At 39.2% G+C, this 21269-nt stretch overlaps 1 protein-coding gene across 3 annotated transcripts in view; it reads left to right on the top strand.

Moving 5' to 3' along the window:
• Positions 1-21269, top strand: part of SLC12A1 (solute carrier family 12 member 1) — a 101976-nt gene that overhangs the window by 61249 nt on the left and 19458 nt on the right. For all 3 annotated transcript variants that reach the window (XM_019442196.2, XM_019442195.2, XM_019442194.2), the window contains exons 17-19: positions 5747-5887; positions 8415-8521; positions 12199-12281. In XM_019442196.2, the coding sequence (XP_019297741.2) occupies positions 5747-5887; positions 8415-8521; positions 12199-12281 (331 nt within the window). The remainder of the gene's footprint in view (positions 1-5746; positions 5888-8414; positions 8522-12198; positions 12282-21269) is intronic.

Here is a 21269-nt window from a genome sequence, read left to right as displayed (position 1 = left end):
AATCATTATTTTTGGTATACCATAGTTGCCATTTCATTCCAAAAATCTATCCCTTTCAACAAAACTGGAAGCATCCTTTCTTAAGGAAACCAGATCCAGACACTGGATTTTTGGACTTTTTTAGGTACCCAACATGATCATGATAGAACAGTAAGATACGTATTCCTGCCAACTAATCATAGGATAGCTGGCTTTGTGCTCCAACTCTCTGCTGGCCTCCAGTTATTTAAGAGCTAACTTGAGGGGCGCCTGGGTGGCTCAGTCGGTTAAGTGGCCGACTTCGGCTCAGGTCATGATCTCGCGGTCCATGAGTTCGAGCCCCGCGTCGGGCTCTGTGCTGACAGCTCAGAGCCTGGAGCCTGTTTCAGATTCTGTGTCTCCCTCTCTCTGACCCTCCCCTGTTCATGCTCTGTCTCTCCCTGTCTCAAAAATAAATAAAAACGTTAAAAAAAATTTTTTTTAAAAAAAGAGCTAACTTGAAATGTGGTGACACTACAAGGAAGGAGCAAGACTCAGAGCTCAGTGGTATTTCGATGCTGGTGGGTCGGTGGAAAGTGTGTGGCCCAGCTGCCATTTTCTACAACAGAGACATTTTAAATTTTTTAATGTTTATTTATTTTTGAGAGAGAGAGACAGAATGTGAGTTGGGGGAGGTGCAGAGAGAGAGGGAGACACATAATCCGAAGCAGCTCCAGGCTCTGAGCTGTCAGCACAGAGCCAGACGCCAGGCTTGAACTCACGAACTGTGAGATCATGACCTGAGCCGAAGTTGGACGCTTAACCAAAACTGAGCCACCCACGTGCCCCTACAACAGAGACATTTTTAAAGGACTAGACATCATAGCCCTCAAAGCTGCTGAATTGAATTTAAAGAGTTATTCTTTTGGCTGAACCCCAAGCCCCCACTGTATCCTTCCAAATATTCAACTAACTCTTACACTCATCCACCAGAGCCTCTTTTTCCTTCTTGCTTCTTTGCTACAAGCGTTAAGATTTCAGAGGTACCTTCATCAAGACAAATATGGGCATCTCTTTTAAGGAATCCAGCTTGGTAACTTAAAATGCTGGCTATTCTTCTCCTTTGAATTACCACATGATAAATCATTGATATACTTATATCCCAGAGGCTTTATATTGAACAAAAGTAGGGGCATCTGAATGGCTTAGTTGGTTAAGCGTTTGGACTTCGGTTCGGGTCATGATCTCACGGTTCATGGGTTCGAGCCCCCCACATTGGGCTCTGTGCTGACATCTCAGAGCCTGGAGCCTGCTTCGGATTCTGTGTCTCCCTCTCTCTCTGTCCCTCCCCCGCTCACATTCTGCCTCTGTCTCTTTCTCTCTCAAAAATATAAAACATTGAAAAGAAAATCTGAACAAAAGTAATTTTCTTCTGTGCTTCATTCTTATCACCATAGAAAGATCAGAGGGAGTAGGAATCCACCTTCTAGTATCTTCTCATATTGTCAAGCGTAGTCTAATTCAGGGGTTCAGCCACAAGCAAGTATTAAGTCAGGGGTTGCAATCTCCACCAATTCTACCCTCTTTTCCCAACATAAGCACACATTGCCTTTCTTTGTCAATTAGTCTCCTCACTTATCTCATTCATAGGCGTTAGAGCGATAATAAAATCAATCATTACAATAACTTAGTTTGGGTTTCTGTACCCTTAGTTCTCTGGGTATACCTTGCTCAGTTGGTGCCATCTCACATTTACCTTCCCCGTGCGAGAAGGCATCATGCATGCCTCAACAGTCACTCACTCACATACTTCTCAGCTTTAGTTTAAAGGCAGGGTAATTTTTATGAAAACAAATCAAAGACAAATATACTTTAAAGATGGAAACTTGATCCAATTGATCTGGGATTTAGAATGCAAATCAGATAAAGCCTTTATTGCCCCCCAAATGCAATACTTAACTCTTTTCTAAATTTTGTTTGTCTTAAAATTGCAAAAGACTTTCAAGTGTACGGTGGTATCTTTTATTAAGTACATTGTGCTGTTCTGGTGGCTGAAAAATAAAGTTTTTTTAGATTGTTTCTATTTTTTATTTTGAAACATTAAGAAAAATATTGTGTCGAAGCATATGAAATTTACATTTTTGTTGGTCCAAACTGTTGAATACAGGCAATTTCATATGATTAGACTATATAAAATAAAATGACACCCATATCCTACTTCTTTTAATTAATGACTGTTAACATTTTTGTCATAAATGTTCTTACTCACTTTTGAAATGAAATAAACCACAGCTCAAGCTGAAGTCCTTGTTAAAACCACTTAGCACATGGCTCTTTCCCTCTCCAAAGGCAATGTTACCTGAGGTTTGTTGGCATTCTTCTACTCATTTCACATAAGTGTGCCAAGATGTAGATCTATGTTGATTAGTGTTTGCCTACTCTTTCACATTCCTTAAACCTTGATTGTCCTGCTCTCCTCTCACAGTAAAGGAGATGACAGATAGCTTTTGACCAGCTTCCTTACGTAGATCCCCTTTTAACAGAATTTCACCCTTACTGTTTTCCTTTCTCTCTTTTTTTTTTCTTAAAATTTAGAAAACATCTTAATAAAACCTAAAGCTCTATTTGAATTCAAAGACACTCTTCAGAAAACTCAGGGAACACAACCAACTCCTAACTCTGGCACAGCAGAGGGCAGTTCAAGTACAGATGAACCAGAGGAAACTAAAGTTTTCATTTTTTCTTCTATCTTCAACCTCTTCGTCTCAATGTTCACAACCACCAAGTTGATGCATTTTTATAGATGCATCTATTATTCTTTAGTCATCGAGGCTCTGTCATGATGTTCATAAGAGAGTGACATGGCACAATGCAGGAAAAATGAAATGACCTGAGAATGGGCACTAGGCACATGATGAGATGAGATATGGACCAAATCGGAAAGGAAAAATTCTCTTTCCCACACTTCCAACCAAAGCGGCAATGAAAGCAAAGACAGAGCAGTAAGACTCTCAGTGTCTTGAAAAATGAAAGTTGGAAAGAATATTGCTTTTGGCCCAAATTTCTCTATTTGATCCTAATGATGTTGGAACTCATTCGCAAATTCTTTTCGTAATATTCATTTATTTGAGGTAGCATCCCATCAACTACTTCTCCAGACTAAATAATTAGAATTTCTTTACCCTTTTCTCAATCAATGTCAAAGTTTTAATATATACAAGACTTTTAGGGCTTCTTTGTTCAAATCCTGAATTAATTTATGCATTCATATTTTGGATCCTAACTGAGCTAATCTCTATAATATTTTAATTGAGTGGCAAAATCCATTTTTGTGACTATGACATATTTCAATGTTGAGAGTAATTATATTCCAGTATGTGTTCCCTCTTTGTTAGCTTATTTTTCCTTACTACATTTGTATTGCAGCCTTGCCTCACATTAGTAAGTGTGCTACAATGATACTATAATCGCTTTTAGCAAAGAGAGATTCTGTCTGAAATATTTTTATGACTTCTCAATATGGCAAATTTAGGCATTAAAGTACATCTTTCTGTCACAATTAATGCTTAATCTGGATTTTTGTAACAATAATAGACATACATTAGACTGCATTTATTTAAATCAATGCCACTTTCCCCAGGGGTGCACAGTCATTGTGGTACAACTCAATATACTGATGGCCCAATACCTTTTCTAGCTGTTGGTTGTTCTTCTGTCACATGGATACTGTTACCATTGAGCCTCCCTGAAAAAATATCTCTTCTTTCTTTGCAGCTGATGGAGTCTAGAGTGCCCAAAGAGAACTAACAGTTCAAAATGCGTGGACATTCTAGAACCCTAAGCAGAATTTTATCCATAATGGCACATCTTTCTTTAATTTAGGTCTTCTGGCTTAATAACTGTCCTCCCTGTATCTTTACTTACCCATCATCTTTGAAGGTTCTTGTTTTGTAACTTTAATGTAAGCCATCCAAACTGTTTTAAAAAGTTTTTGACAAGTCTTCTGAAAAACTGGCAAGTTCTAGAAAAAATACTAAAATTAGTACATAACGAATCTGATCCATTTCAAATAGAATATTAAAATGGAAGTGACCAAAGATTGTCTAGTATTGCATAATAGAAACATAATATGTAACTTAAAATTTTCTAGCAGCCATCAAAAAAGTAAAAGGAGACAAGAAAAGTTTAATACATTTTATTTAATGTAATGCATCCTAAATATTATTATTTCAATATGCACAATATAAAAAATATTGAGATATTTTGCATTCTTTTTTTCCATCCTAAGGCTTCAAAATCTAGTGTGTATTTTACATTTTCAGCACATCTCAGTGTGGAGCAGACACATTGCAAATGCTCAACAGCGAATGGGTAAGGGCTATCATACTGGACAGTGATGAACTAGACAATTCCCTTATTTTTAAAATGTAGAACCCACACCAAGAAAAGGCACATGACACACCAGGGTATCAGCCAGCCAGTGCCAGAACCAGCTCTGGCTCCCAATTCAAAACTCTGTCATAGAACAAACACAGTGGTAGAAATAGGTCTGGGGCTCCAACAAGATTGTGAAAACTCATTTAAGATTATAAAAATCATCCAACTTTGAATGAGCACCTACTATATTCCAGACATCAGACTGGGCACTTTATCATTACTGCTCAAAACAACCCTGCAGGCTAGAGGTTTTATCCCTGTTTTCAGAAAATTATAGCAACGCTCAGAAATAATTAGCTTCTTCCAAACGGCCAATTTTAGATTTGAAACCACTTCTGCAGACCACAAATCCTGGTATCTTTTTCATACATCCCAAGCCCTTTCTCTCTAGTCAAAGACCCTCTAAGACTGTGACTCCAAGCATGGCCTGGGGGTTTGTTAGAAATGCAGAATCTTAAGCCCCATTCCAGACCTACACACTGCATTTTGTCAAGATCCTAGGTAGCTTGTAATAGATCTAAGACAATTCAACAACATACCTAATCTGTTCATGAGTTGGAAGAATTTCCTAGGAAAATAGATTCATATCCTATCAGGCACATTATAGATCATCAGAAACACTTTTAGGGGTGATTTGAAACTTGCAAAGAAAAGACTTGGCTTGGACCTGTAAGGAAGGAGAAAAAGAATCAAATTTTTAGTTGAAATGAATTTCCAGAGCTCAAATCTTAAAATTATAAAATGTTTCATCTACCACCACGATACCTATCTTCTTCTCTATTAAGCTCCCGTATTCTTCCTATGCCACAGATATATGAACTTCTGTTCCCACGAAATTCATTGAGTGAGAGGGAAATCTTAATTTATTTGGATGGGGGTAGGTCAACATTACACAAGGAAAGTGACAACCCACCATGTTCTGACTGCCAAGATCTCTGCCCATTTCTTCAAATTGGGGTCTAGCTGAGATTTCCTTAGTGTTCTTAAACATACCTCTTGCTATTGAGTCAAAGGTTGATTGTGTATTTATCCTGAATTTCTTCATTCGCATTTTCAGTATTTTCCTCCTGTGCCGTGATGCCCTCAGCTCTTTCTTTCATTGGCATGAGGCAGTTAATTAAACAGGTGTTAATGCATCTGGACGTTCTGGGTGGAAAGTGAATGATGGGAGCAGCAGAGGGCTGCTCCAAAAGGTTAAGTCTACGTGAACCCTGTTTAGTGAGGTGTGTTTCCCTCTTTCCCACTTCTTAACTCGATGGGGCATTGCTGGCTATTTTTGTCCTTTAGAAAACAACAGCAGCGCAATGGATAATAGCAGGGCTTCTAACCAATATTTCATCGTGTCGTACAGGGACCACGCAAGCTGTGTGTTAAAGAGATGAACAGCGGCATGGCAAAAAAGCAAGCCTGGCTTATCAAGAACAAAATCAAGGCTTTTTATGCTGCAGTGGCAGCAGACTGTTTCAGAGATGGTGTCCGAAGTCTCCTTCAGGTAAGGCTGACACTGAGGGAATGAATACGGAGGTAAAAGACAATTAGCACTCCCTATTAATGAGGCTCCCAAAGTGAATGGCTCCCGTTAGGCAGCCCAGCATCAGAGATCAATGCAGATGGTTAAGGAACTCATTTCGAATTCCTGAGGAGAGGCAAAACTAAAACAAAAGCAGAGAGGTTCTATTACAATGAACTATGGATGATATGCTGGAAATGGGAAATGAGGTTGCCTTTGGCCACCAGCATACATTCTGTCCCCACACTTATTGAAATGCAAATTTGTTCTGATGGTTGACGACATTCAGGATCCTATTAAAACTTCAAACTATTTTTGCATCTCATACTGCATATAGCAATACTCAAGTCAGGCATTCTGCTCCTTTTTTCTTCTTTGAATGGCGCGAGGGCAAGCTGCTAGATTCAACTAAATAAATGCATGGTGATCTGGGCGTAAAAATCTCCCTATCCTCCTAAATTATTTCCAGAATGTTGAGTAAAATGTAATAATCTCTGTGGCTCAACATGGAAGCCCTTGGTTCTCTTATCTTTTTCTCCCTTATTCTTTCCTTTTTTTCTCCCCTTCCATAATTAGTACACAGAATCTTTCCCCAGTTCTGATCATAATAGAATGGTGAACCATTCTTCAAACAATCCAAGAGACCCCAAGAAACTGTAGGGCTTGGCTTTCTAATCATTCTGGCTTTAATATGGTTGGAAAGCCCTGATTCTATATGTACTGAATGATGTATTTGCTTTCAGAGTTACCGTTTACAGGAATGACAAAATTCAGGACGACGTCCAGGTGACACTGATGCTTATGCAGTCAGGAGAGAAAAAATAAACTGTACTACTTTGGAGATTAAGAGTATTTGGTATATTCTTGTCTCTTATATTCCTGAAGAACTCTTGCAAAGTAGCTGCACACAGAAGCCGTTTCTGAAAGACCTATTACCCCCAATGAGCATCCTTTCACCTGTTACTAATTTGCCAAACCATGGAAATAGGTGTCATTTTAAGAAGCTGATTGTCTTTAGTGAGTTACTTTTCAGGAGCCCTGTGGTGAAATATGTTGGGAAGGTTACACATTTAAGGTAAAATTATCTTGGAAGATTGGTGAAATAATAAACTTTTCAATAAGGAATGGGTGGTCTGACATGAAATAAGCAGGGAGAAAAAAGACACAGGCCTGGAAAGCAAGTCTTATATTAATCCAGAAGAAACCATAAAACATTCGACAATGCAGAAAGTTTGTTCACTTGAATTTCCTTAAAGAAAAGTAGGGTACAAAGGGAAAGACAGGATGGTATTAAAGGGAAGCACTGACCATTATGACCATCCATTTTGGATGAAGACTTCTTTGCTTCTAAGAATTTATGGTACAAATGACCACATCCCCAAACTGTAGTCACAGAAAAGACAAGCTCCATCCTGCTGTGTATCTGCTGAGCACCAAACGATGGCTGTAAGGAGTTATCTTGCCACCTGGACATTTCTAGGAGAAACACAACAGATGTGGAGGCAAAGTTTATTTCAGGAACCCTCCATCAATGCCTGCTTCCTCCTGCTCGCCACTGTCCCCTTTAATGTGTTCTGCTCTGGTCATTGGTTTCACTCCTCCTGTGACCCAGAGTGTTCTTCCTTCACTCCCACTGCTCTCTTTTCCATGCTTGTCAACCTCTAACTGACCTGCAAGATCTGGAATGAATGGCACCTTTCCCCTGAAGCCATCCATGAAGACACAGCTAGAATTCAGGTTTTCTTCCCTTATGCTTCCATATGAGTTCCTACTGCATGTGCACTTGAATTATAATTATTTGTGTGTATCTTGCCTTCTTCACCTTATTCCAAACTCCTTAAGGCCAAAGAATATGCCTCACTGCTCTTCTACAGCACCTGACATAACACTTTGTAATTAATAGGTATTCAATACTATTGCCAAATTAAGTTTAATTAACTGGAAGCCATATCCTGTCATCTAAAGGGGGGGGGAGTGAAACCTGATATGGAAGATGGCTATTAATGATACTGTCAGGTAAGAAGCTTAGGTCCTAGAGACATAGCGCCATTACTCTTCGATAAATAATACAAGTACGAGTTTCAGTGATCCTTGTATCTCAGAATTTTCCAAACATGGATTTTATTGATAATGACATTATGGGTAAAACAGGTGGAAATGAGCTTTGAACCACTAAGTTACAACACGCATGCCAACAGTTAAGCCGACCCTCACTTGATTTAAATTATTGAACCATTTTAATGAGTGTGTCAGAAGAAATGCAAATGACTGCTAATTTAGAAAAGCTACATTTCTGTCATCTAAAATCCATTTATGGCTGAGATGATTTAGAACTAATCTTTCTATTTTATGCTTGGGTACGGGCATGAAGGACATGCTCTAAAATGTAATCTAATCTTCAGAATCTTCAGAACATTACTTCAGTGCTCTTTTGGACATTATTTTTCATTTGCAGTGGTAGTTTCCTGGTCTGGAAAGGATTGCCCATGTGTTTATCTCCTCTGTTTAGGCCTCAGGCTTAGGAAGAATGAAACCCAACACTCTGGTGATCGGATATAAAAAAAACTGGAGGAAAGCTCCCTTGACAGAGATTGAGAACTATGTGGGAATCATACAGTAAGTGATGGCTTTCAGGACATGTTCTTGTTTACAAACCACTAACCAGGGCAGTACATAACAGGTGCTGTTGTACCAGATTAAATTGCCTGAGAAGAAGACATTCCCCCGGTACTCTGAATTCTTTACCAAAGTGCAAGAAACACTGCCAATAATAGAACTTGAGGGGATCATAGTGTCAGAGGAAGCAGGGTGGAGGAAACTTGGTATCAAAGAAAAAGGTAATTATTAAGATTTGCAGTCTTAAAACCTATTCATAAGATTAAAAGCAAAGGACAGCTAGGTAAGGAAGGAAATGTTCTTTCAAAACACCTGGAATCTTGGATTGGCTGGTGTGCCCAATTCGGTCGTCATCTCCTCTGAGCCCTGGATAAGGAGTTTACTACCCCTGAGCCTCAGATGCCTCTTTGCTGATATGAAGCTTTCATATATCAGTGTCTCTGGGTTGGTTTAAGGACAAAAAGTGAGTTTTAAATGGGACGTGACATCTAATATCTATATATTGGAAAAGTCTTGGGACAAGGGTCATAATGATAGTCTTTAAGAGACTAGCAGGCACCAGGTTAATGTCCTTCACACAAATTATCCCATTTAATTCCCACAAGAAGACTTTGAAGTAAGTGCTAATACTGTTCCCATTTTATAAGGAGAGATGCAGACATTAAAAATTAAGTAACATGCAGAAAATGACAGTTGTGACATAGCTGGAATTCCAACCCAGGACTATCCAAATTCAAAGTGTAAGCTCATGACCAAAATGCTATGCTGCCTCCAATAGTACATGTATAGCGAAAGTATTACCTGGCTTGGTTCTTTCTTTTGCATAAGTGAAAATGAAGTCTACACATATGGAAAGGCTCATAGTACCCTTAGTGGCCATTCTAGAAAACTGAGCCTTTCTTCCCGTCTTGAAAATATTTAGCCATATTTGTCTCAAGGGGGGCAATGTTAGCTATGCTAACAGCTATCTTTTGTCAAAAGCTCTGAAAATGGAAATGGGATATTTTGTTGTTTTGTTGTTGATTCCATACAACAGGGTAGGGAATGTGCCCTGAGAAGTCTGGCTGAACTTTAAAAGTCTGTAATACACAGGAAAGAAACCCTCACCTCTTCAAAACAAGCACATGTATTCACAGTGCTTCTTATACCAGGCTATGTCCTGACCCCTGCTAGAATGAGCATTGTATTTATCATTGTTTGGGAGAGATTTAAGGAACATTATAAAAGCATTCTAGTTTTAGTGTATTGAAAAGAAGTATAAAAAAATAATTTTCATCATCTGAAATTTGTATGCGTTTACTGACCAAACACATTCACTTAACAATCCTTCTAACATGGGGAACTTGTGTACTAAATGCATTCTCCTGAATTGTGTTTCCCGAAGGTATAAAGTCTGGATGCCAAATGTTGCCACTTGGCCCCTGGTGATACCCTAAGTTCAGTATGTTAAGGCTAAAGCAGGTGATCAGGGTAGAATTTTACCATGTTCACCAACCAGCATTTTGATATATTTAGAAACAGTCAGTTGCTGACCATTCTTGGAAATAAATTAGAGCTGCTCTCTGTCATCCAGATTCTAAAATAAAATTTCATCTTTACCACTGGGGAAAAAAAGGGGGACAGAGAGGAAAGAAATTTCATCTTTGTCTTTGGGGAAAAAAAGTATTAAAGCAAATAAGACATATGTAAACCGTCAGTCATTTAGTGTCCATTAATTGATACAAAATTATCTGGGGTCATCTTCCAATGTGCCCACCTTTGAAACATTCTAGAAATCTAAAGGGACCAAAATAATCAAACCCAATAATATTAGGCCAAGGAGACTTCTGGATTTTATACCAAATTGGTCTTATTGGTAGTAAAGTTCAGCGTTAAGGTGGCTCAAATTTATACTAGTATAAAACTTAGCTGGCTTAGTAAGGCTAAATGACCTTACTACCACAGCAGTGAGGTCAATATAGAAGGGAAGACCATCATACCTCCATACTGTATTATATTTCCCTTTCTAACTATTTTGATTGGTTTTGTGAGTAAGAGTAAAGCATAGTATTACTGTTAACATGGGGGCATTATTACAATAATATAGAATTTTATAATTTTTCTTTAGATAAAAGATTTTAAATGTTTATAATATTCTTAGGTATGGCTTAATTTTAATTTGAATCTGTATTAGTTTTCATTGGCTGCCATAAAAAATTGCCTCAAGCTTAGTGGCTTAAAACAACACAAATTTAATAGCCTACAGATGTGTGAGTTAAAAGTCTGACACTAATTCACTAGGCTAAAATCGAGGCGTAGCCTAGGCTATATTCCCTTCTGGAAGCTTTAGGAGAGAATCCCCAGCCTTGCCCTTTCTAGGTTCTAGAGCAGTCCACTGCTCATGGCCCTCTTCCTCCATCTTCAAAGCTCTTGATGGGTCATACCACATTGCCCTCACCTCCTCTTCTGCTTCCCAAATGCACTTTAAGGACCCTGGTGATTACACTGGACCCTCCTAGATAATCTAGGTTAATCTCATCTCAAGGTCTCTGAGCTAATCACATCCGTAAAGTCCCTTTTGCGGTATAAAGTAACATATTCACAGGTTCCAGGGATTAGAATGTGGATGTCTTTGGGAAGTCTAAAATTATTCTTCCTAGCACAGAACCCAAATATTTTTTGTGGAACACATCATCTCCTTTTTACAATCAAGGACAATTAGAAACAAGACTTATCAGGAATTTATTTTGTGGCGACTTTTGCTAGGTCTGTGTTGCTAAGTGAAGATCACTTATAGATTGAATTTTGAATGGATATTCATATTACACTGAATTTATTCATATCATTATTTGAAAATTCAGGTTCACTTTGGCTATTAGAAACCTGTTTGCCTATATAAGATAATCACAAACTGCATTATTTCTGGTAGAGGGTGACCTTCTATGGAAAGGGTCCTAGGCTTCCGATCCATTTGAGACTGAACAAAGGAACCCCCAAGGAGAAAATTTTTAATGAACTCAAAGTACTAATTGGTTTGCCCCATATTTAGGAGCAGAGAAAAAAATATTCTACAAGAACAGAGATAAAAGAAAGAGAGCCTTTCTTTTCCTTCTAGAAAATCTAATTCTATTGGATTGAGCGTAGAGAAGGCACAACAGCCAACGGCATTGGGTTGTCATGAAAAAGCATTGTTTCAAACAGTCTGCCCAAAGTCAATGGTGAAAGTTCCTTAAAGGAACTGGAGATATTTTTAACTGGGAACTTGATGTCAGAAATGTTGTAGGATTCTTTCTCCATAAGTAGGGATTTGGCTGATAATTTCAAAGGGTCTTTGCAGCCTAGAAACTCTCTGTTCTAAATATTTCAGTGATTGTTTTGCTTACATTAGAAATGAAACAATTATTTTAAAAGCATGTAACAAGCTCTTAATCAAAATTCTAGGTGACAGTATTATTTGAATAAATTGGTTCCAGAGTAAATGAATCAGTTACCTTTATCCAGAATACATTTTTAAAAGGCATAAAGGGAGAAAAACAAACTAACAAAAGGCATCAGCTCTTGGCTGTATTCTCAAGTGAATTTTCATAGTTTAGTTATGTTAAAATCTTAGAATTGAGAGTCTTAGACTCTCTTACTATTAGTACAAAACCTCAAGATTAAAGGGGTCATTTAAATAACCACTTTGCTTTCACTTTCAGTGATGCATTTGATTTTGAGATTGGTGTGGTCATAGTCAGAATCAGCCAAGGGTTTGACATCTCTCAGGTTCTTCAAGTGCAAGGTATGTACTTTCTTTATTCAAGCCACAGATATTTATTGAGCACCTACTCCATGCCTGGTATTTTTCTAGGTGCTGGGGATAGAGCAGTGCACAATACAGACAAAACCCCCTAATGATAGAGCTTATGTTCTTGTGCTGACCTGAGGTGTATACACTTGCCAGTGTTTTCTCCATTGCTAACACAAACGGCCTTTGTCCTGCAAAATAAAATATGGAATAATCCAGGGCAGTCATAAATTATTATTCTTATCACAAAACTACAAAGCCAGCATCACTGAAAATAAACACCTTTGGTAAAATAAACTGCTGAATTAATTTCTGCAAGATGTTTGAGAAAATAGAGATTAATTCTTTCCTCAAAAAACCATGTATTTTGTTTTTAAGAGTCTATGATTGGGTTTTCAGCCAACATGGAAATGAGCCTGAATGTATCATGCTGTGAATCACTAATCTAAGTCCGAGGCCAAAACACTAATTCAGATTAGTAACTCTGCTTTTTTCCCTTTAGAGGATTACTTGTTTGTTTGTTTGTTTGTTTTAATTTTTTTAAGGTTTATTTATTTTTGAGAGAGACACAGTGTGAGTAAGAGAGTAGTAGAGAGAGGGAGACACAGAATCCAAAGTAGGCTCCAGGCCCTGAACTGTCAGCACAGAGCCCGATGTGGGGCTCGAACTCAAGAACCACGAGATCATGACCTGAGGTGAATTCGGATGCTCAAATGCCTGAACCACTCAGGCGCCCCAGTATACTTGTTTAATCTTAAGAGGTTAAACATACCCTCTTATGTTTAAACTTAGTTTTTTGTTATAACTTATGTTTAAACTTATGAATGAGATAAAGGACACATCTAAATAGTCATTGAAATATTAGGACAGGGCACTAATTCATGACTTATCTCTTCAGATGAACTTGAAAATAGAGTCCCCTGATGACCAACACTAAAACAAAGAGATACTTTTTGGGTGTCTCTTGTGTACCAGACATGGTGTAAATGATGGTGCTGGGTAGACCAAAACTAATTAGTGTGCTAGTAAGTATATTTATAGAGTATAATGGAGAAGAGAGAGGGACATCTTACTCCAAGAGGTCTTTCTGGAGGAAGTTACTTTAGATTTGATATCTAGTGGATGAGTCGAGTTAACTAGGCAATGTTGGGCGAAAGAGAAATGAGTTTGGGAAACAGCATTCCTGACAAAGACCAGAGCATCAAGCAAAGGTGTGAATACACAGGATTATGGAAGGATGGGGTATATGGGCTACCCAGAGCAGATTCAGGTTACTGAAGTAGGAAGTATGAAGCAGATAATGGTGAAATTTGAGGCTGCTGATATAAGATCCTGATTTTAAAAGCCTCATTTGCCATATTAAAAAGTGTAGAAATATTCTGCAGACAGTGCAGAACCATTGAAGAGATTTAAGTGACGGAATAATGTGGTCAAATTGGGGTTTACATCTCATACTCTTTCAGTTACAGGGGCTAGAATGGAAACAGAGAGACAAATCAAAAAGATTTTTGTAAAAGTCAAAGGCAGAGAACGAAACAGCCTGAACTAGAGCTAGGGATGGAGAGGAAAGGACAGGAGTACTTTGAAGACACACAGAGCAGCATTTGGGGGTTGGTTGGATATGAAAAAGGGAGGAGTGAAAAAGGACCCCTTGGCTGACTGCATCAATGGTGATACTGCCTGTGGAAATGGGAAACACAAGAGGAAGAGTAGGTTTAATGAAGCCAATCTCCTGGTTTAGTTTTAAACAATCTCCTGTGGGAAATTCTACCGGAAATGTCCAATTGGCAGTTAGATAGTCCTGGTCTTAAAGGAGAAGTGTGAGCTGGAGATGCACATTTAGGAGATGTTATGGGCCAAGCTATGCTCCCCCAGAGTTCTGTAGCGAATTAATTTCTCAGAATGTGACTGGGTTTGGAGATAGGGTCTTTCAGGAAGTAAGTCAGATAAAATAGGATCACAAGGGTGGGACTTAATGCAATATGGCTGGTGTCCTTATGAAATGAGATTAGCACACAGACAAGCACAGAGGAAAGGAAGAAGACAGCCATCTACAATCCAGGAAGTGAGGCCTCAGAATGAAACCACCCCGCCAACACTTTTTTCTTGGACTTCTAGTCTACAGAACTATGAGAAAGTAAATGTCTATTATTTAAGCACCCAGTCTGTGGTATGTGTTATGGCAACCCAAGTGGATTGGTACAGGAGAATTCATAGTTAAGGTAAAACTTGAAACAATGACACTGGAAAATAAAATCTAAAGAGTGCATGTAGTCGAGAGCCCCAAAGTACAGGGAAAAAGCCCCCAAAGGATGAGCAGGAAAGGAGCCCTCAGAAAGATAAAGGAACCAGGAATCTGTGGTGTCACAGAAGCTACGGGAATAGAGTGCTCAAAATAAGAATCATCAACATTGTCAAATAGAGCAGGAAATATCAGTGAGATTGTTCCTGAAATGCAATTGACACAGCACAGATAATCTGAGTGAAAATCTTATCTGTAGAGTCGCGTTGGCAGGATCTGGGTTGGAGTGGGTTGAGGAGAGAATCAGAGACTATGGATGTGGCCCACCACTTTGAGAAGTTTGGATGCAAATGAGAGGAAAGAGATTGAGATTTACCAGAGGAAGACCCATTGACCTTAGAATGCAAGAGAGGGTCATGTTTTCACACTGAGGAAATGGGCACAAGATAATGGGAGAGATTGAAGATGGAAATGAAAACAAAGGATGACCCATGGAGTAAGATTCTGGAGGAATAGGATGAATCATGGGATAGACATGGATGGAAGAGTTGGTCTGAAACAGAAAAAAAAAAAAAAGCTTCATCTTCTAAAATTAGAGCAAAAGAGTTGAGGAATGATGATTAGCTATGTAGATTTATAAGTGTAGAGTGATAAATTGAGGACGATTGTGCACAATAGTGTCAATTCTCTTTGGAGGTAGAGCAAGCTCTCTTAGTTGCCTGTTTTTCTCTTGGGGCATTTGGTCTCCAGGTAGAGGAGGATCGGGAGTTTGTTGACTGATTCATCAGGAAGGAAAAGCCTGAAAGGGATTTGAGAGTGCCAGTGCCTGATGTTCCAGATTCTATTTGGCCATGTATGATTGTCTCCCTCATAACAGAAGGCAATGTAAGAGGATTAGGTGAACTTCCTGATGCAGCCAATCCAGTGTATTGTAAGGGAGAAGAAGAAATTGAAGATCAAGCGTTTATATAGGATAGAGAACCACTGTGTGATATGTATACTCTATGATTATGTATGAAGAGCTTTAAAAGATAAAGCTGAGAATCTATCCTGTGCAAAAATGTAGCAAAGAGATCTTTAGGCTTCCTGTCTTATGCCCCTATTTTCTTTTATGGATCTTTTACATCTGCAGAAAGATATACTAATTCTCATTCAGTGTTCATAATTGATTTATATTTTTTTCTAGTAGAACTTAATACATTAGCAGCAACAGGAGCCACCATTTTTTTAAGTAGGCTCCATGCCCAGTGTGGGGCTTGAACTCAAAACCCCGAGGTCAAGAGTCACAAGCTCTACTGAGCCAGCCAGGCACCCCTAACCATTTTTAGCACTTATTATGTGCCACGTGTTATGCTTCATGTTCACATATATTATAACATTTGTCATCCCAACTACCCTATGAAGAGTGTACTATCTTTGCCCCAGTGAACAGGTAATAAGTTGAGGTTTACCCAGGATTCACAAGGCTAGCAGTTGGTAGAGGTAAGATTCAAACCTGTGTCTGTTTGAAACTGCCAGTCTACCTTTTAAGAAGGAGATCTAGAGAGGAAAATGACTAAGATTACACATTTTCTTTGTTTATTTTTTTTTAAATTTTTTTTTTAACGTTTATTGATTTTTGGGACAGAGAGAGACAGAGCATGAATGGGGGAGGGGCAGAGAGAGAGGGAGACATAGAATCCGAAACAGGCTCCAGGCTCTGAGCTGTCAGCACAGAGCCCGACGCGGGGCTTGAACTCACGGACCGCGAGATCATAACCTGAGCCGAAGTCGGACGCTTAACCGACCGAGCCACCCAGGCGCCCCTACACATTTTCTTTGTATGTTATGTTGATCTCCTCAAGCTGAAAGATGAGATGGTAGCTGGAAAATATCACTCCTACCCTTTCCTGCTCCATCCACCAAAATGCACCATCAATTTAGTCCTGTAAGGCAATACAGCAAGCAAATTTTTTTAGTATTTCTGAAAGAATCCTGGCAGTGAACTGCATCCCCTTTTAATTTCCCAAGGGATGTATCCAATTTATATCAACTTTGATGTTTGAAATATTTCTGTTTCTTAAGAAAGGAAAAATACAGTTGGATGCTAATAAAATAATTATAAGTACCAATTATCTAGAGTAAACAAAGAAGTGTTATACAAATACATGAAGAACATGCAGAAAAACAACAGCATAATGATAGAAATTAACTTTATGCCACATTTCCATGCATTGTTTTGAAGTTTATGTAATTTATGACACCACCCTCATATTAGATTTTGAATTGGAAGAAATAAGCTTGTGTTTCATTATATTATATTGTAATATAGGGCTTAATAAGAGCCTGATAAATCTTAAGTATTGCATTATACTATGTTAATGATTATCATCATAGCTTTTCCAACACAGGCACCACAGTGTCATCACAGATTATAATTTAAAGGAAATATTAGCAATTCAGAGTGCCCATATACTGTAGTTAATAAAGCAGTGAATAGAAATCAGCTTTATAGGTAATTTACCAGCTAATGACAATTATTTCTATACTGTGTCACAGGATTATGTGAGGAGAATAACTTTTTCATATAAATAAGATCGATGCTCATAACATTCTAACTTGTACACTGCAGCAACTCATCCAATACTGATGGCTGACAGTTTCTCTTAATAAATTAATTTATTGCCTGAGAACACAAAAAATGCAATATTTCATATTGTTAGCTTCCCAGGGGTATTTAGCAAGTTTGCCATCTACAACAAAGAGTCCAAATTGCACTGGTAGGAATAAAATGATGAAACGTGATCCTCAATATATTGCGGTCAAGTGCTCCATGTAAGTACTACACGATTTATGACCATCTCCGAGCATGGGGATTCTGCTGTGTCTGACGGAGTAGCTTAGCAAAATAAAGACAGATGGCAGGGTAGTAAATAATTACTTGATTGGAAGACGACCACTGCAGGATTGCTTCCTGCCTTCAATTCAATGAGACTTCATCTGGGGTAAGTCACGTTGATTCATGTGAGCATTTACAGCTTTGAGTTGATTGACCAAGGAAAGAATCATAATTTAATAATTGATAAAGAGAAAGGATGCTGTGAAATGGGAGGTGATGCGATTCCTCAGTGGGTTTCCCTGTTCCCTTTTCTGCTGTCAGATAATTGACTGTTCTCCATCCTTGAGATTCAAAGTGAATTGTAATGTGTAGACTCCTGCCTATTTCTGAAAACATCTTTCTATATATATATGTGTGTGTGTGTGTGTGTGTGTGTGTGTGTGTGTGTGTGTGTGTATATATATATATATATATAAAGACTGGGGATAGAACATTTGAGGCAATCTTGACAACTAAATTGAATTTCAAACTATAGTCACTCCCGTTGGTTATCATACAATCAATTTATAAACGACTTGAAAACAGGTAACTACTGTTCAAGTGGTTTTGGCATTTGCATGAAGACATGGAACAAGGTCACTCTTTGTTCTCTCCATGAGAACCGTTTGGGACTATATCTGAGGAATTGGTTACAAATCCACTCAAGTGAGAGAACAGAAAGGTCTAAGCTTTTTCTTCCATCATTAGAACCTCAGAAACTCTCTTAATCTTGGAATGAGAGAAAGGCAGACTCTTATTCTCTCTCTCTCTCTCTCTCTCTCTCTCTCTCTCTCTCTCGCATTGTGGTTTTGTAAATTGTAATAGACTATAGAATTATTTATTATGGAAGATTCAAATTCCTATCTGATGCCCAGGTGGTGGGTTTTTCCAGGGAAAGGACTCTCCTCTTGCCTCTCCTTCTTGTGATCAGTCCTGCCTGTCCTACCCTCTGTGACATTTCAGCCTGGTTTGGGCCAACAGCCCCTATTATGTCCTCTTTCTATAACTCTGTATATGGCATTAACCCCACTCCTTTTCAACATTGTCTTTTGTATCCCCCTCCACATAATTTTACACATGCTCATCTGTGACCAAAATTCACTTGTTTTCCCTCCATTATAGAGATACTTTCAACTGTATTGAACTGTGTTGAATAGCATTGACTTGTTCTTTTATCCCAACAAACTATTCTTGAGTGTTTACTGTGATGGTAGGCACGAGGAGGGAGGTTTGGGCACAGCTGAGAATGTGAGAGGCAGTATGTGAAGACTTTGAAATCAGTCAGACTCGGGTTTAAATCCCAGCTTGACACTTTCTGGCTGTGTAACCTTAGTCAAATGACTCATCTTCTCTGTGTCCCACTTTTCACATTTTCCGATGGAAATAATTATAGCCCCTAGCTCACAGATGTATTGTTTTGGATTAAAGGATATTATGGCTGCAGAGTGCTTGGTTGGCATTGTACCTGGCACAAAATAAACTCTCAATAAATGGAGGTGATGAAGTATGAAATAAGCTACCCTCCAGGAATTTGCAGTCTAGAGGGCATAAAAAAAATGCGTCTTAAAACTAGTCTAGGTCACACAATTATGTCTGCTGGAATAAAGTTTGAAGCAGAGTATCATGGAAATATAGACCATTGTAAAAATTTCTTTAATTGAGAGATTTAGGGATGGCTTCTTCAAAAAAATGCAGACTGTGGATTTCTTCAACAGGCAGCTATTGGCAGTCAGGGCCTATTGCTGAGGAAGGATGGGAACAAGGGAGCTAGAATTGGAAGCAGGAGGCTTGCATCACCAGTGTGCAACCTTGAACTGTCCGAGCCCAAGTTTCCTTCCCAGTAAAATGGGGAGAATGCCACGAGTTCTGCCTGCATCCCCGTACTCGTGTTGGGATCAAATAAGAGACTATGAGGAAAGGGCTTTGTGAATCCTGAACATCACAGATGCAGTCGTGAGGGAATGAGTAATTTTTATTTTTGTGCTCGTGGGAATCCGTTGATATCTCTCCATTCATACTCCCTTGGCTCACCCCCCTTTGTGGCCAATGGCACACGTCCACAAGTCAGCTGGCGAGTACTCTTGTTGAAAGAAATGTTTTGACAAAGTCCGCTCTTGACTCACATGTGAACAGAAGCAAGCTGTGTACACCAGATAGATGATTCAGAACAGATAATCAAACCGTCACTTCTGCTTAGCACTGAAATCAGAAAAGGATGGATTGCACAGGAGGAGCCCTTAGATCACCTACAAAGGGAATAATTGAGAATGAACTCTAATAAGAATTTGCAAAGTCACTGTGCAAGTGAGCAGACCACCGTGTGGATCTGAAAATCCAAGAGGGCCAAGCAAGCAGATTTTAGCCCTTAGAACAGACTCTCTCCGTCGGCCTCTGTCTGTTGTCTTTGAGGGGACCGCGGAATCTGACGCATTTAAGCAAAGTCTGGTTTTGTCTCTGGGGCCTGGGATTTTGCAGTTTGCTCTGTCCTGGATGGGCTGTGTACATACCTTTGAGCAAATAGTTGGAGTAGCTCCCAGTTCACTCAGCCAGCTGACTCTGTTACAAAGGAGGATTTATCTTTTTTCCTCCTTTGTCCAAACTAGAGGACAAAGAATGTGGCAACTTGTGTCTAATCACAGGGTGTGCTGGAGTCTGCCAAAAAAGTACAGCAAAAGAAACCCTTCCCCAGCATGGCCCTGGCAGTTGCCCCCGAAGACGCACACAAATACACGCCTTCCGGACGACAGCAAAGGGTAGATGACCCCTCAACTGGCCCCTACAGCACCCCAAACAGTAGATGAAAGCAAAGGGCATGATACTTTGGGGCTGCTCTGGGGCAGCCTGTACCTGCATCTTTAGGATCCTCCCTTTATATGGTACATTTGAGGGACCATAGCATAGGGCAGTTAACCTGACATTACACCACGTGCTTGAGAGTGTCCAGGTTCATCTGACGATGAAGAGTTGGAGGTTAAAGGGACAAGTCTGAAATAATAGTAATGAGCAAACAGCAAGAGGTCGTCATAGAGGGAAATTTGCAGGATCTGGAGTCAAGCAGACCTCTTTGGATTTGAACCCTGTTATTTTCTGGGTGACATCAGACAAATCACTTAACCTTTCTGAGCCTCAGTCTCTTCATCTTCAAAATGAGGATAACAATAGCAACTATCTCAGAGGCATTTGGGAAGGAATAATATGCAGCACAATCCCTGGCACCCAAAGAGTGTGCAATAAATGGTAACTGCTAAAATAACTCCCAGGCTTCTCAAAATACTCAATTTGCTTTGCATGACTAAGCCCATTTCCAGAAGTTGCATAAATACACTGCCTATAGAACACACTCATTGCTTTGGTCTTTAAGGAGCAACAAAGTACCATGCAGAAACTGTTGTTTGTTCTTTTTGCAAAGCTGGGAGAGTGGGAAAGGGGAAGGGTTACAATTTTCCATTTCACAGATAGGAAATCAGAGGCATAGGAAAAGTCAACGACTTGCTTAATGTCACATAAAGCCAGCAGCATAGCTGTAATGGGTCATGACCTCCAGTGCAATGCAGCTTGTGTTCACCTTTCAAAAGTCAGGGGTAAGCAACTCCTGTCTGAGCTTTAATACCATCAGTCTAATTTCTCAGATTTTCTATAGCTGCTGATCTTGAGAACCTTTGAGGCTTTGGGGAAATCACATGGGTGATTTGACCTTAAATCTCATGCCACTGGCAAAAGATTAATTGCTAAGACCTGGAAAGCGGCCAGACAATTCTGTGTAGCTGAATAACAGCACCGTCTAGGGATGTGACTGTCCTGACAGATTTAGTTAGTACATAATTGATAAATCTAGAGTTTGTATAGCTTCGCTTCCCAGATAGATAAGGCAACGGGCTCCAAG

This window comes from Panthera pardus, unplaced genomic scaffold (assembly GCF_024362965.1).
Source record: "Panthera pardus isolate Hobbes unplaced genomic scaffold, ASM2436296v1 HiC_scaffold_24, whole genome shotgun sequence".
Taxonomy (NCBI): domain Eukaryota; kingdom Metazoa; phylum Chordata; class Mammalia; order Carnivora; family Felidae; genus Panthera; species Panthera pardus.
The sequence above is the reverse complement of the archived record's forward strand: the minus strand, read 5'-3'. Positions and strand labels throughout refer to the sequence as shown.